Source organism: Cryptotermes secundus, unplaced genomic scaffold, assembly GCF_002891405.2.
Source record: "Cryptotermes secundus unplaced genomic scaffold, Csec_1.0 scaffold304, whole genome shotgun sequence".
Taxonomy (NCBI): domain Eukaryota; kingdom Metazoa; phylum Arthropoda; class Insecta; order Blattodea; family Kalotermitidae; genus Cryptotermes; species Cryptotermes secundus.
The window spans coordinates 3,207,133-3,224,992 of NW_019721521.1; the positions used below are offsets into that span (position 1 = coordinate 3,207,133).

At 40.2% G+C, this 17,860-nt stretch overlaps 2 protein-coding genes across 5 annotated transcripts in view; one reads left to right on the top strand and one right to left on the bottom strand.

Annotated features, from left to right (window-relative positions):
• Positions 1-17,860, bottom strand: part of LOC111875441 (peroxisomal leader peptide-processing protease) — a 192,904-nt gene that overhangs the window by 128,294 nt on the left and 46,750 nt on the right. For all 3 annotated transcript variants that reach the window (XM_023871695.2, XM_023871694.2, XM_023871693.2), the window contains exon 2: positions 3,364-3,439. The gene's annotated coding sequence lies outside the window, so the exon portion shown is untranslated. The remainder of the gene's footprint in view (positions 1-3,363; positions 3,440-17,860) is intronic.
• LOC111875442 (ion transport peptide-like) overlaps positions 17,012-17,860 on the top strand; it is a 38,437-nt gene continuing 37,588 nt past the window's right edge. The window contains exon 1 of one of the 2 annotated variants that reach the window (XM_023871698.2): positions 17,012-17,375. In XM_023871698.2, the coding sequence (XP_023727466.1) occupies positions 17,370-17,375 (6 nt within the window). In that variant the 5' untranslated portion in view covers positions 17,012-17,369. The remainder of the gene's footprint in view (positions 17,376-17,860) is intronic. The other variant, XM_023871696.2, reaches the window with a different exon arrangement.

Below are 17,860 nucleotides of genomic sequence, written 5' to 3' on the forward strand. Positions count from 1 at the left end.
TTGGGCCAGGCTGGAAATCAATTGACTCCAGTGCAGTTCGTAACTGCCCGCTGTCCCGTCGAGAGAGCTAATGCTCCGTATTTGGGACGTTTCTGGCGGAAATCGCGGAACACAGACCGGAAATCCTGACTGAAATTCTCAGATTCTTTCAGTCATTCCAGGAAAATGCTGGGATAATATGTCTGCATTAACAGAGGCCATGACCACTTCCATTCATGTCGTTATCGTTAATTACCCTCATAACTGCCCTCTAATCCAATGTTATAAAATCACTGCAACTGAAAAATCGTCGTTAATCAGGCGCTCACTTTGTAAGATAGGTTATCATTTTCGACAACGCAAACGTTTCTCAGCCGGTCATTGTAGCCGGGAGGTCTAAGGCATGTAGTGTCTTCGCTCGCTGGGAAGTCGGGATCATGGATTCGAATCCCACACAAGGCATGGATGTTTGGTGTGTGTATGCGATTATTCTGTTTGTGTTGTCCTGTGTTTAGGTAGAGGGCTTGCGACGAACTGATCACCCGTCCCCAAGGATTCTTACCGTTTGAAAAAATTATAAATAAAACTGAGAAATCAGCCCTATGTTCCAAAGTGGAAGCGAGAGAGAAAAAAAGAAACATTTCTCAAGAACTTATAATCCATCAATATAGTCTAAAATAAATTCAAAATAAGGAGGACTATGGAATTATACAGTTAGCATCTAACTTCTATCAGGATTTAAATCGTGACATGTACTTCCAGGCATACACCTATCGCTTTCAGTTCGATGACATATGGGAATTATCAAATCGTTCTCTGTTTGTCACTAATTTAATTTTCTACCTTATTTATTTACTCTTATTTCCGTGTTCGTCGTTTATAAAACAACGCTGTCAGTAGCAGATGGTAAGATCATTACAGGGCCGCGCCATAGCTCAATCGGTTAGTCGCTGGCTTCCCACCGCGGCGGCCCAGGTTCGATCCCGGGGCCTGGTCAAGTGGGATTTGTGGTAGACAAAGTGGCGCTGGGGCAGGTTTTCTCCGAGTACTTCAGTTTCCCCTGCCAATCTTCATTCCACCAATTGCTCCACAATCACCCTCTCCTAACACCTGGGGCTGGTACAATAGGCCAGAGGTGGCCGCAGTACAAGGGACTTAGTCCCACCCCACTAGCAATAAACAAAATCGTAATAATTAACTGAAGAGGATGTGGAAGAAAACGGCTTGGCCTAATTTGAAGCCCTAACCAGAAACTTTCCTGGAGAGACGGAACAAAACCAGGGGAATCTTTTTGAGGATAACTGGTCTTAGGGTCGATACTGAACCCGGTACCTCCTGAATTCAAAGAAGTAGAATGGAGCGTTAACCACTCTACCACTTCATTAAGTTTAATCTTCTAAGCATGAAGAGGATTATAACAGATTTCTTTTGACAATCAACATAGGGGGGACAAAGTGAATGCTTTATACTCGTATTATGTGGCTCTCCTTAATACTCGATATTAAAGACCTTGTACATTCAGGTACACCATGTGGCGTTAACCAATTTAACTGAGTGAACTGCGAATTTGGTGCAACGTTTGGTACAACTAACATGTGCTTCTGATAGAACTGTGGCCACAAGTCTCGACGTATGATGTCATCTACAAGAAGGGCTTTTCCTTAGCTATCGGCTACTTTGAAGAATCAAGCGACTGACATAAGGCCAGAGTTTGTATTGCGGCTACAGATAACAATCACTGAGAACAAGCAGCCTCCGCAGGTCATCTTAGGAAAAAGAAAGTATTCAACAGGAATAATGCTTGAAACAGGGGTGGCCAAGTGTAGTCTATATTCTCTTCCTTGGTATTATGGCGCAACAATAATATATTTTTGATGCTGGTTTGTTTTACGACAAAAGAGAAAACGCAATGACGCCGATGCATTATCAACTAGAGACTGTATATCTTGGATTAGTGAGAAAAGTAGGACTTTTCATAAGGTAGAATCGTTCCATCTCAGACGGAATCCTCTCATCTTCTGCGATGTTCTACATCTCTGCGCCCAACTGGTTTCTAAGTTATAATCCTTTGAGATGTCCTACTTGGTTTAATTCTCATATGACATGACGTAGATTCTTCCTTGCAGATTTCAGGGACTTCCACTACAATGAATATCGTATTGTTATAAACGTGGTCGTAAAGTTATGTCCATAAAAAATGTCTTCAAATTTTAATTTCCCCTGCGTCAATCGTTTTTATCAGCTTCATTTAAATCGCAGTTTCCATACACATGCGTTATTACTGGCATAATTTGTACAACTGTGCTTTTATTGCACGTATTTAACATATTCCGCCGGTCACGGTAGCCGAGCGGTCTAAGGTATGTACTGTCTTCGCTCGCTCGGAAGGCGGCATCGTAGGTTTGAATCCCACACAAGGAATTGATGTTTGGTATGCGTATGTGTTTATTCTGTGTCTGTGTTGTCCTGTGTTTACGTATAGACATTGAGACGAGCTCATCACTCGTCCAAGGGGTCCTACCGTCTGTAAAATGATCATGAAACTGAAAATCAGAGGCAAGGGTCCAAGAGGGCTGTAGAGCCAATGTGGGGGAGGAAAAAAAAACATATTCCGTAATACTGACGTACGTATACGTTCCTAAACGTAACAGGTTAGGTTACTTTACGTTGAAGTTAGGTTAGCTTACAGGCATAAATATATTTCCTTTGGCTCTTCTCTAAATTAGCTAAGGAACTCAGAACGGAAAGGGTTAATAATCTGCTGACAATGCTGAACACATTGCATTGTATTATCCAAATTCGTGTCATGACCGTAAGTGACATCGCAGCTGGAAGAAATACGAATAATTGCGACAATAAGTTGAGTGGGATAGGGATCAGAGCTGCAGGAGACTGCTTTAAGATACCGTCTAGGATCTCGGCTAGAGAAAGTGGGATAAACGTGGGAAACCCGCTATGAAAGCTGCTCCAGCCCCTGTACTTCCAGAGTTCGAGAAAGGGAAAATAACTACGCCGCAAATTTGTTTAACATGATTATCGGACAATCTGCTTCGCCAAGAAACCTGAAGTTTTCAGCTACCCTGTTCTTCTTACATTGATTGTGCCATCCATCTGCATGTATCCTTATATTCACTTCTTTGAGTACGCCTATGAATATCAAAGTTCTGGGACCCTGTATTCTTACATTCTGCATACGTGCCGTCTTCTATGTACGTAATTTATACCATTTCTCTTTTCATCTACTTTATTTGTAGCTCCTATGCGCTTTCTAATTTTTCATTTTGTAATCTGTGTCGTAGTTACTCTTGATTGTGATAAGAAATCGCGTGTTCGCAGTTTAAATTCTAGTATACAAGCAGTGCACATGAAAAACTTGGTTCTTACCTTCAAGGAAACTTTCACGTCTCCGTTACCAAGCTCACCGGGCTGAAGATGAATAGTAATACAATCACTGATTGATCTGGAAAAGAAATGAAAACAATAAATATGGTTGTAAATATCATGGGACAACAATTTAATGTTACAATGAAATGCTTTCAGAAAATGAATAAACCAATTAATGGCTGCAGCCTGCCTTCTGCCAGTTACCCTGTAAGTCATATAATAACAGGCACAAAATGGTAAAGTTGTTCTTGTGTTTAATTAGTTAAGCACTATGCCATGATGACATATTGAGGAGTGGAGGTACAGCTCCATCATTCTTGACCTAGGCATTAGATGGAACTGAGTGGTCAGATTCACGCCCCTGGGGCTCTCCTCCAGGGGAAAGGGACCCGATACCCATTGGATAGGAGGCTGAGTGGGTCCCAGAGCCGGTCTGCACGCTGTGGAGCAAAGAAAATTCTTGCAATGCTGGGAATAGAACCGGGGTCATCTAGCGAGCACTCCGTCGCCATATCGACTCTATCTCGGCTCCCTGTCACATAATAACACAAAGAGAAATGCAAGTACAAGCGTACAAGTCACGAATTCCCATCCCATGTGTAATTCAATTCATTATCTATTCAGTTCATTAAGGTGAATAAGGGGATGAGAGGGGGTTTATGGCTTAGCGGCTCAATGGTTATTCTTTAATAAAGAAAACATTGCGTAATATATAAATCGTCATGAAAAATCATTGAAATCTTGTATGTGTACGATGGACATCCCTAGCTGTGAATCTATATATCCGGGAGTTCACCTTCAAAATATACGTCTTATAAATTAGACTGTGGGTTAGATTGAAAAATAATCCCTAGCCATTCTTCGAATTTCTATATATAATGTGTGAGGTATTTCCGCTGTTAAGTATTCGAACTAACATTTTACCAGAGCAAGCAGACATTATGATCGACTTGCAATCAAGGCGTACAGTTAAAGTGTTATACGATCCTATTTATATCAGTACGCTAATGGTACCTGTTTTGTTTCCTTGAAATAATATCACTTATATATATATCTTGCGTTCTTTAACTACGTTGTTCCAACAGCAGAATTTATGTAACGTAAGATTACGGTGTGGGCTGTCTAGCTAAAGCAACACAACAGCGAAGGGACTCACGTTTTCTACATACACTGAAACAGAATTTATCATACTCAGACATAGGAAACAGAATGAGAATTCTCTTCGGGTTAACACGTTAGATACGGAAATCCAGGTAAATTATTATTATTATGGCTCTATATCCATTTGGACCTTGGCCAATTTTTCAGTTTCTTGGTCCTATACACAGTCGGCAGGACTCCTTTGATGGGGGATCAGCCTGTCGCAAGGTCTCTACCTACACACAGAATAATATGAACAAAGAATAAACGCAAGCAATACAGACACCCATGCTCTGAGCGGGATTTGAACCCACGATCCCAGCGTTCGAGCTAGCGAAGAGAGTTCATGCCTTTAGACCGGGCGGATACTGTGATCGGTAAATCCAGGTAAATGCTTACAAGAAAATAACCATGATCTCTGCATCTTGTGCATCGAGATGACTCTCGATAGCAAAGGAATATACAACAACTTATTAACTTCAATATTATGATCTTCTGAGATGTGACGCTATGTAATTTGGTGGACAGGTACCAAAGTTTAGGGGGACCAACTGTCAACGCTCTGGTTCCCGTCCACCAAATTACATATCGTCATATCGCCCCCCCAAAAAACAGTAATCGTGAGAGAATCTCAAATCTCAATCACTGTTTTTATTGGCATTAAAAATTAAATACCAAAATTTTTAAAACAACCCAACGTGGACTAGATGTGAAAGAGTCCGCTACCTCCAGCTGATTGCGCGGAATCCCCTATAGAAAGGGAAGGCTCAGATTCGCTTAGTGGGGGGTGGAGTCCAACTGGGTCCACTCGGCACGGCGGCCACTGATTGGCTTATTGTACCTGCCCTGGGTGATTAGGATGATGGGGAATTTGGTAGAATGAAGACTGGCAGGGGAAACCAAAGTACTCGGAGAAAACCCGCCCCAGCGCCGCTTTGTCCACCATAAATCCCTCTTGACCAGACCCGGGATCGAACCCGGGCCGCCGCTGTGGGAAGCCAGCGACTAACCGCTTGAGCTATGGCGCAGCCTCCAAGGCTCAGATGGTTTTAAAGCTAAAAAATCCCTTTTCCTTCATAAAAATACAATTTATACGAAACCTGAAATTCAAAATTTCCCACACATCACAACTTCTCCAGGCTCGCACGCATCCACGCCCCGTGACAAATGTTACTGATGTTCCCCATACATTTTTACCCATCGACTTCCTTTTCCCCGGAGTCATCATAATGCGAAAACGGCAAGTCCGATCGTTAGACATAAAAAGTTAAAAATTACACATTTCAGTAGACTAAAAATCTCGACTAGTCAAGCAAGTACTTCGAACTTCTTTCGTATCCTGCAATGCAATTCTTTTTTTATGTTATATGTACATGTCGCATAATGAAACGCTGTAATCCATAGCTGGAGTATTACATGAAATGCTAACGACAAGGTAATCTTCTTATTAGTAGGTACATTTATTATTATTATTATTATTATTACTCTACATCGATTTGTTTGGCCTTGGCCGCTTTTTCAGTTTCTTGATCCTATATACAGTCGGTAAGACTCCTTGGACGGGGGATCAGCCTATCGCAAGGCCTCTATCTACACATAGAACACAAACAGAATAAACGCACACAATACAGACATCCATGTCTTGANATAATGCGAAAACGGCAAGTCCGATCGTTAGACATAAAAAGTTAAAAATTACACATTTCAGTAGACTAAAAATCTCGACTAGTCAAGCAAGTACTTCGAACTTCTTTCGTATCCTGCAATGCAATTTTTTTTTATGTTATATGTACATGTCGCATAATGAAACGCTGTAATCCATAGCTGGAGTATTACATGAAATGCTAACGACAAGGTAATCTTCTTATTAGTAGGTACATTTATTATTATTATTATTATTATTACTCTACATCGATTTGTTTGGCCTTGGCCGCTTTTTCAGTTTCTTGATCCTATATACAGTCGGTAAGACTCCTTGGACGGGGGATCAGCCTATCGCAAGGCCTCTATCTACACATAGAACACAAACAGAATAAACGCACACAATACAGACATCCATGTCTTGAGTGGGATTCGAAACCAGGAGCCCAGTGTTCGAGAGAATTAAGAAAGTTCATGACTCAGACCGTGCGGCCACTGTGATCGGCATTAGTAAGCATTTGGTTTTGCGAATACACGCCACACTGGAATGAAGACTGCGGGTTTGTCGCGCCGGATCCATTCCTTGAATCTATGCTGTACAGTTGTATAGAAGCTTCTTGCTTCATGTGAATCCATATAGTTAGACAAAAGAAACAGAGGAATGCGTTTGTGATTAGTAGTTCAGGTATAGGACTCTGTCTCTTTACTTTACTTGATAAACTGCTCCGTCATGATACGTCAGCATGACGAAGTTGATTATTTTGTCTGGAAAAGATGGAGGAAAGTAACATGTAAAAAACCTAGATTACTCATTAGTGTAATTATTAATGCTACGGTTACACCACTGCTTTTCCAAAGCTGAGTACGTCAGTCTTTCTGAAACATTATACGAGTAGGAGTAGCATTATTAGGCGTTCTTTACGAATTAAAAAGAATGCTTTATGTAGAAGTCATGTCTCTTCGTCTGTCCATCTGTCTATGACCTTGCATCAATGCCTAACCATTTTTTTTCTCAAAATTGAACTTTGCAGACTCACCAAAAACTGTCTGGCGATTCCAGTTCTTGTTAAAATCAGACAAAAATCCCGGATACTTTACACAAAGACGTATGTGCATTTCTACATGCATCTTCAGCCTAACTCTTTAAATATTTATCGGAACAAAAAGATGTTTAGAAAGAAACTACAGAGAAGTGACATATATTCTTTATGTCTAACATATCCTTTTCTGCTAACTTTATCGTATCGATATACAGCGTGTACCAAAATGATTAGAGTGGTTTCAAGCGGCCATAACGGCTTTGGAAATGCATGCAGAAGGATGTTTCCCATATGGAACGAAACAGCAGTTATTCAAGTTTTGATCGCAAGCGCAATCCCACTCCCCACCATTCTCTCTCGGTTCGTGACGTTACAAAGAGAAAATGGCGACTCCAGAGTAGAAAGCGTTGTGTGTTCTGCAGTTTACGAAGCATGAATTAGTTGTTTCTGTTTAGCGAGCATTCCGGCGACAATTTCAGAGTGATACCCCGTCTGCCAACAGCATTAGGCGTTTGTATCAGCAGTTTCAGACAAAGGGGTGCCTTTGGAAAGGGAAAAGTGCAGGATGTCCGCGTGTCAGAAGAAAGTGTGGAACGAGTGAGATAGTCCTCTCTTCGCAGCCCGAAGAATTCTGTGCGCCATGCGAGTTGTGAACTGGAGATGTCGACTATGACTGTGAGAAGGGTGTCGCGAAAGGGCCTGGAAATGAGGCCCTTTCGTCTTCACTTGGTGCAGTTTCTTCAATCATTTTGGTATACGGTGTAATTACACAAAAGCTTTTTTTTTTTACCTGCATCATCTCATATCTCAAGAAGAATCGTCGTACCGATTTAGATGACATTCTATATTGGAGGTCGTTGCAAAAACCTGTCGATGATTATATCTGTCAGTTTATGACCTAGTATCAGGTTCTAAACGTCACCTTTTTAGTGGAGTAGCTTACATTCAAATCATTGGCATTAGAGCCGAAATTTTGCCTTGGCCTCAACTAACTACAACCAACCTAATGAAAGATGAAGGTTAAAAACGCAATTAGTACGAAGGAAAGCCTGTTACTGTACGAAATTCCGGGATACTTTTATCCATCTTCATAACCCATAACATTATCGTCACATTTTCTTCTTGGTCTTCCATCAAGTCTTCTTCTCACGAGGTGATCTGTATCAATCATGCAGAGTCTTTTACGTCCAAATATCGCCTGAAATATTTTTTTTGCTAATTTTTTGTTTATCTGTTGGTCTCCAGGCCGATATTCCATCCTGCGACCTCCTGAATACAAAGCAGGTGTGTTAACGGCTCGACCGTGGCGTTCTGTTCTGACTACTTCGCTTCTAAGCGCGTCTAACTGAACTTCTTCCTTCAGAGTAAGAGACAACGTTTCATATCCGTACAAAACAAAGGCAAATTTATGCTTTTATACCTATATCTTTAACTAAAAGACAGGCTGGATGATATATTTTTGAATTAAATAATCACAAGACAATTTCCTGAATTACTGTTGCCTTAATTTCACTATGAACCTAGATTCTGTTTGTTACATGGCTTCACCCTGACCTTCACTGGTTGTGAGGTGTGAGCTCGATTAATAAACAATACGTTCAGATGGACTATCTGCTCGCCGCAGCCGGTGAGGAGACAAGTAAACGGTAGGAAGAAGCACTGACAAGTAAAGGAAAAATTAAAGATTTTTTCAAGCTTAACAAAGATATTACGATTATTCAGGCAGACAAAGGCAACTTCAAGGTGGTGCTCTATGAATCCAAATACAAGGAAAAGTTGAATATTTTGCTAGAGTCCGGGGCTTGCCCTTGCCCAAAGATCCTGCAACTAAGGCTGAGAGGAAAGTACAATAGATTACTGTAGGTCGCGGGGCAAGGGCCGAGAAGGCCCACCCCTTATACATACAACTAAGGCTGAGAGGAAAGAAAAGAAATTCATTTCTAAATACAAAACTGCTCTTCCTACAGATCTAAAATATACGTTGACTCCATACCATAGCAGACCTCCACATCTACATAGTCTTCCCAAGATTCTCATACCTGGCATTCGTCTGAGGCCTGTAGTGAGTTTTACTGGTTTCTCCATAGGATACTGGCTCATATAAGAGTGACTATAGACGGGGTTTTGATTGGTAATTGTATATACTGGCCACTTACAGACCGTAACTACAAGTAGCTATAGCGCTATCGCTGATTCACACACTGCAGTTCACTATAGCACGTACTAAGTCTCCTGTGTCAGCAGTGTCTTCACCACTAGTTGCCTGGTAATGGCTTCCAACGGCGGATGTTCCCTTTACTATAGATTCACGAACTATCCCAGTGTTTCAGCTACCAGCTTCTAACAGCAACGGACACTGACTGAACTGCAGTTCTCTGACTTACTCACTAACTCGCCAACAAACTCTTTACTTTCCTGCACTGCCCTAACCAACTCTCACTATAAATATTATGTTTTTGTACATTATCCATCGTCCTATTTTTATTTTAAAACACAACGTTTCGGAGACTATATTCTGTCTCCGTCTTCAGGTAAAACCTACTCACTTGGACCAAATCGATAGTTAGTCCTTATCTCCGAATACGTGCACCAACACAAGATAGGGTATACATGTAAAGCACAGCACAAACCATCTGCGAGAGCCAAGACGAAACATTAAAATATCAAAAACTCCACAGGAATGTTTTGTGTACTCTGAACGGAATAAATCTATGTGTCACGTATGCAAGAGGCGAATAAAGGTACAAAGAGCCGCATCCAAACTAACGCAGAATATGTAAAATTGAATAGCAGGTGAGTACAGTGACTACCTACGGGCTTGATAACAGGGACTCGATTCTCAGAAGGGGCAGGGATTTTTTATTCGACACCACGTCCACGTCCAGACTGGTACCTCGGTGTTAAAGTTGCTGGTGCTTTCCATCTAGCTAGGGTTATATCTGCACTCCCCCATTTTCGTCACGGCGTGGTGCTCACTTAACCACACTTCTACCTCTTAACATCATTAAGGCAAGAGGCATTGCTATAATTTATGTGTATGTTACGAAGCTTATGATTTGGAAAGCAAGTTGTAAATCTAACATGAATTTCCTTCAGCCGCGGCACATCGTCCCGTCTTATTTCCAGGCCAGGACTTGAAAAAGTTAGAAAAAGAGCATTATAACAAAATACAAAATAATAAATCTGAACTAACTCGAAATGTATTGTAAATAAAAGAATAAGTTTTAGATATATCGCCACTTAGTTCACAGTGTACAAGCTAAGTATGAAGGAATATTTTATTTTAGTGGGACCGGAAGAAAACTAGAACTGAAAATCAGTCCAGCTATTATATAACGAAATTAATTAACGCGTTGTTTACAGAGAGCGTTGATGGTGCTACTGCTATTATTATTATTGCATTTGTTATTATTTTTCTTATTGGTGTTGTCATAATGTTACGTGGAAGTCTATTGCAACGTTAACGCATTTTAATTATGGAGACTTACAAAACTTTATCAAAAAGAAATAGGAAAAAGGCCGAAATGTAGAGCATCATTTAAGAGCAGGGCTCTCGTGTTCTGCCTACTAAGGAGCGTGATCTAATCATGCGTACGGTACGTATATTTATACGTTTTTAGCAAGTATCACAGTGATCATCAGGTGTTTAACTATTTGTCATGATAAATTTGCGAGTAATTCTATAAGACAGAAGATGGTATAAGCCTTAACTTCTGCACAATCGTGTTGCGCGCGGAATATATTCTGCTAAGCAGTACCGGAAACAAGAAAGGATGCCTAAAAAATATAAAAGAATTTCATTTTTTTTAATGTAAGATTTGAGATTTGAGGTTTTCACGGCGGTGACTACGAAGTAAGCAGTCTTCTGGGATGTGGCGCCGCGTAGACGTTGTGTTAACACTTTTTTTTTATTTTTATAGTTTATTAAATGACATTGTAACTCAAACTATATAGTGCAGAGTGATTGGATAGTGCCGGATATGATTGGAAGAAAACGGTGACGGCCTAATATCCTGATATTTCCGTCGAGGGACTGAGGGTAGCAGGCCTCGGAATTTAATATGCAAAATATCTAATATGGGAAAAAGAAAGCGTAACTAAACGATATGACAACTACTTGATATTTCAAAGGACCACCAGGTAGTGTACGTGGGTCGGCTCGACCTCAATGTTTTACCACTCCGTTTCTTTACTTTCACTCTCCTGAAGGATGAACGGTAGGAACCTTTATAAAGTTCTGCAGTCGCCTTGGTAGTATTTACTGGCACAAAAAGTGAATCATATAAAATTTCAAGAAATGCACGAATGTATATGACATTTCAAAATTACAAATTTCACATAGAGTGGACCATCGCCACGCCGCCGGTGATCATGTCCTCCAACATGACATACTGTAAATGTCATTTTCTTCACCAATTTCACATATAACGCGGATAACGTCGCGGTCCCTCGAAACCCGCGTTATAATGAGGGTCCACTGTACCTTCAACGATACCAAGGAGTAGGTATGGCTCACTAAAATCAGAAATTAAAACAAAATTTTTGTCGAAAACCCTGAAGGGAAGAGACCACGTGGGAGATATATGTGTAGATTCTAGGATATTAAAATCGATCCCAAAGGACCTGAATATGTAAATTGGATGAATCTGGCTGAGGATACGGTATGGTAACAAACCTCTGATTTCAACTAAGGGTGGGTAATTTCTTGGCTAGCTGGACGACGGTTAGCTTGTCAAGAAGGCCTCTTTTCCATGCTATTGATTAATTGGCTGGTTGGTTTGTGGATCTGTATTGAGAAGGCACAAGTTATAACCATGGACAGTGCAGTCTGTTGTAAATTTTTGTGACTGTTTCACTCAATTACCCCTGATAAATTACACATTTGTTCTCAGAGACTCCTCGATTTCTTTACACATACGGACTAACTGCCACTGATTGCCACAAAACGCTTAAGAGTTTTATGGGATTAATGCTTCATCCGTAGAGCAGTATCACACACATGAACACACACACACACAAGTATAAAACGAATAACGGGACACTTTCATAAGATGAAAGAGAACAAATCTGTACTTCATAAAATGGGCATGTTACTTTTATTACTAAGAAACAGATCGTAACATTCGCTTCCATGCGCATCTTCCAAGCAGACAGGGATCGGCAAGGTAAAGTTTTCTGTGTGTCTGATAATTATGCCATGTAGGTACATAGGAGGCGCGGAAGTTAAACTCCAGGAAGCTTAAGAAACAGTGAGGTAGAAATTATGTCTAACTGACAACTGGTGTGTAAATTTAACACCTTGTTCCTTGTATATTTTAACACTGATTCAAAATTCATGAGAGGAAATACTCTGCACGGAGGGTCACCCACATTACCGTGGCATAAGCTTCTTTCCGTTCAAGAAACAAGGTCGGAAACGACATCCAAGGAAAGGGAAGTGCCGATACCCAATTCTCTGTGAAGGGCATCATGAGATTAGTGTTGCTGTGACTAGAAAAACTATAATTAGATTTCGCCATGATGTAAATGCATAATACTCGTTTCGAAATAAGCGCAAAGGTCATACATTATTCAAGGTAAGGTCGTTCATTTTGTCACTGTTTAATACATTATGGCAGAGGTGAGGTACACAGACATAATTGTATGTTATTAGAGTAAGTAATAATATTTACTGTTATACAACAAAAAAGGTAGAGTTATCTCTGTAGCAGCCTATGCAGGCCCATGGGGTTGTGAGACGTCGAAGCTCCCACATTTTCTAGACAATCGGCTCACGGCGGTGAAGTCAGCCTTACCCTTCGGCCGTCTTTTACTCCCAGGAAGATTCCTGGCACTCATTTCTGTTAGAAGCTGAGTCGACACCAGGGCCATAGTGCGGTTGAAATGATAAGGTCAACGGAAAAACCCAATGACCTCATCGGGAATCGAACCCGCGGCCTTCCGGCTTATAACATAGTGTCTCAACCAACTACGGTACGTCGTGCGACTCATAATACAGTTACAATAAACGACCTACATATGTCGTTTCCACCATCAAATTTGATGGAAAACGTAACTGTCTTGCCGTAATTATAACCCAAGTAAGTCATCACACAGCTGACATGACTGAGCACATTTAATGACATTAGTTTTAAACGTGCAGTTTTAAACACGTTTCACGTAGGAACATCGACCTTCATTTGCAATGTCTTAGACTCGGAGAAACTTGCAAGTTGATCTTTCTAACTACTCATAAATTAATTAAAAGCGGAGACCATGCCATACTGCATCTATTTATATTGGATTCTTTTGAAATACTCGTACCTTGTCCTTAAACAGTAGCCGCAAGAGATAAAACAGGAACATTATATAGCCTATAGATCATAATACGCTATGTACACAGTAACATTTGTTACTACAGATTCATTCATTAAGCTAGAACTGCTTGTCTTAATAATGTAAATGAATACAATCTTCACATTAGATGCAAGAGTCGGTATAGCGATGGACTACGGACTGGATAACCCGTGTTCGATTGACGGCAGGGATAAGATCTTCCTTCTCTTCACAACGTCCAGACCGGCTCTGAGGTCCACTAAGCCTCCTTTCCAATGTGTACGGAGATTGTTTCGCCGGGGGTAAAGCAGCGGGGACGTAAGGCCTACCACTCACCTCCATCTAGTGTTCAGGTCAAAAATGGTGGAGCTATATCTCCACTCCCTTATACGTCTGCACAGCTTAATTAATTTAGCACTTTAATGTAACTTGATATATTCCTGCTTTCAGTTTATCGGTTGTAATCAGATGAAAATTAATGGCACAGCGGTTAGCGCAGTTTATTAGTAAAAGGGTTCCAAATTCGATAATGATGCCATTAATAATGAGGGAAAAATCTGTGTAACAACTAATCACACAAAGATGGGAGCATAGAAAAATTCCCTAAACGTTATGTTTCCTACATATACCTGTATATGTCGGGTAATGCATACAGTAACCGAGAACAAATAAGTGGTTGAATAATATTGATACAGATCGCTGAAATGCTAGGGGTACGGAACTACCTCAAGGATACAATTAATTCACGTGAGAGTTCAGTAGTATTCATGTGTTGCCACATATTTTACGTTGGCCTGTTTCTCCGAAGTACGTGTCAATTAGAAACTATAGAGAGTGTACAAAGGAAATTACACAAACCCAGAACTGCTTTATATTTCATGCTTCCATTCATTTCCTATTTGCTAGCGTTTATACAGAGAAGCAAATTAATGGACATGCGTGTGCATGTACAGATCTTGCGGTACCGCGTTCTCCAGTCACGTGCAACGTATGCTGAATCTGAATCAATATAAAATCGATACATGTCAGTTTTTTGCAATTAGTCGCGAGACATACTCACTCACTTGTGGAGCTCAGCCCTTCTTGAGAAGCTACCAATTGTGCAGCTACTCAAGAACTTCCCAGCATTTTATGGAACCCGAAGGTTCATTACCGTGTTCACGAGAGCCCTCCAACGGTCCATATCCTGTGCCAGATTAATCCAATCCATATCATCCCATCATATCTCTCTGAGATCCATTTTAATATTGTCCACACACCTATGCCTTGATCTTCCTAGTGGTCCCCTTCCTTCTGGCTTTCCCACCAATATCCTATATGCATTTCTCTTCTCCCCATTCGTGTTTCATGTCCTGTTCATCTCATCCTCCTTGACGTGATCATTCTAATTATACTTGGACAAGCGTACAAGTTATAAAGCTCCTCATTATGCAGTTTTCTCCAACCTCTCATCACTTCATCTCTCTTCGGTCCAGATGTTCTCCTCAACACCCTGTTCCCAAACACCCTCAGTCTATGTTGCGAGACATACTATAAAATTTTAAACTTTTTTTATATTCCTTTACATTTGTGAACCCCAAAACTGACGAAATAGAAGAACTACGTGGTAAAATACAAGATAATGCGTTCTTGCATTTGATTCTATAGTGTATCTGTATATAAAAGTTCTACTATAAAAGGGCAGTAATTATACACGTTAGTAATGTACGTAGTAATGGGAAGAAAGCTTGAATTATAACTAATTTGCGTCAATTGCTAAATCTAGACCATACGTTCATGACGGAAATTTATTTTCAGACAAGCGGACTTGAAACTGTTGAACGTTTTCACTAACATATTCGTAAGTTAAGATAATTAAAACAAAGCGCACAAAAAATAAAATCCATAAAAATTATGAGTAGGAAATCGCCACAACACAGCCGGGATAGCTCAACATGTATAGTAACTAGGGTAGACGCTGGACTATGGGAGAATTGCGTTCGACTCCCAGTAGGGGAAGAGGCTTTTCTTTCTCACAGTGTTCACATTGCCTCCAGGGCCCACCCGGTTTCCTATCCAGTCAGTATAAGGGGATATTTTCCCGGAACTAGAGCGGCCGGAGCGTGAAGTTGACCACTCACCTAAATCTTGTGCCGAAGTTAAGAAGATGTGCAGCTATACCTCCACTCCACTAAATGTCTTGATGGCGGGGTGTTTAATTAAGCACGGGGAAATCTTTACCGCGGACGAAGTAAAATAGAGACATGAATTCCGAAGAGTGCATGAGTGCATGCAAGGCTACAACTGAAATGAATTATGGGGTCGGTTGGTAGCGTGTATTATTAAAACAATGCAAATAAATTATTAATTAATTACTTTTATTATCTTTGTTACAAAAACGGTTATGCCTACATCGCATTTACCAGCATCCGCAGAAGTTATAAAACTGTATTTCCCCTTAAATATAATTTAAGTTAACATTTCGACACTTGATCATGCCCCATAAAAAGCAAGCCNGTTCGATTTTGAAATTCCGTAACGTAGAGATGGAAAATGTTAATGGCTCTATCGGGATCCTTCACTCGCCTGAAGCGGACATGACAGAAAACAGAAGAACAGTATGGATAGGAGATTTGGGGATACATATTGAGATGCATCTGCCATCAAGGTCGTTCTAGGTCGTTCTAGCGTTCATGTCTTTGTGATTTCGTCCCAGAATCTATAATTATAATTAAATCTTAATAGCAGCAGATGTATAATTTTACTGCAACTTCCGTTACGAGAACCCCCCCCCACCCAAAAAAAAAAAGGTACAATGTTACAGCGTGGAATGGATTCATATACCAATAGTGGCCAGCTAGCGGATATGAAATGAGACTGAAGTCCGAATGGAAAAATTAGGTAGCTTTCGTGGAAGCCATAGAGGGCATGAGGATGTCTTGTGCACGTTGGAATGTCAGAAATAAATGACATTTTACCAGCCAATATCACATTTTACTTTGTATTTTGAGATATACATTTAAATATTTTGATCTATTTACTGTATTAACTTATGCATCTTACAATGTTAATTTCCTTACATGGGAAATACAGATACAGCATTATGATAAAATTTATCACTTAAGTTCAAGAAATCAGTGTTCACTTCATCTCTTTAGAAAAGAAATACTGCAATATTCTTATATAAAATCTAAAACTGTGGGCGGGGATAAAGAATATAAAAATATAATGAAACAGAAGAGTAAAAACTAACATGAACTGCAACCAGTGGACGTTTAAGTTTTGTAACTCCACAATCAGCATAAAACAGCCCTTTGACAAACTAGGTAGATCATACTACTGAAGTAATTAAAAGTAGACAGCTAGGAAGCCCCTTCTTTTGGATTTACAAAAAAATCACCGCGTCTTTCACTTTATGCTTCGCGGCTCGGCTACTTCGCGGGATGAAGACTTGGTGACGTAATCTCTGACGTCTATAGCGCTCATTGGTTGAGTCGATGAGTAAACTATGGTGTGTTTAAAGTCTAGCCTCCAATATGAATCCGGGTGTCAGAGAAGACACATGGCAATAGGAACAACACGCTGCTAGCATCATTCGAACCTACACGTGATCTTTTGGGTTTATATCTCATAGCCAAGTGGACTGTGATATATCAGTAAAGTGCAGCTTACGTTTACTGAAGTGAGAATAGATCGTGTATTCACTGAACTCTTTCTGAAGCAAAACGTCGGTGTACATTACTTTTAAATAAGACACGTATAGGCCTACCGGTCTAGTGATACTTCTACGGAGAAAAACAGACTGAAATTCACCAGTCTCTACTCAACTGTGAATTTGTCTGCCCGGCGTACACAACTTCATTTCTGCGCAAACGCAAACTGCAAATCAACATGACGGTAAGTGACAAAAGCTTCCTGTTTATTCATTTTTCGAGGTAATTCGCTGTTGAAAAATACAAACCCCAGAACAGGTTTAAATAAAAGAAATGATGAAATGTTGCATAATGTAACAGTTGCGGGGTATTTGTTCACTTGATTTTCATCATTTCGAAACACATAAGACATTGGAAAAGGGTACTGGACATAAAAATGTGTTTATTTTTTCCCCCTGTAACTGTTGTTCGAAAAAAGTTTCGCTTCGATAAAAGTTCAGCAAGTTACATGCAGAAACACTTGTAAGCCTTCATGGAAAGCGTTCATTATTCTTGACAGACTTTAACCAAGTTTGGACTATGCTGAGAAATTTCAGTAAAACTCTCGATATTAAATTTCATGAAAATTCGTTCCATGTTTCTCAAGTTGTTATTTGTGGAGACATAGAAAGCCATGGCGATGTTAACAGACACATTCTGTAAAATTTTCTCTAGGAATTCGTCAAAACC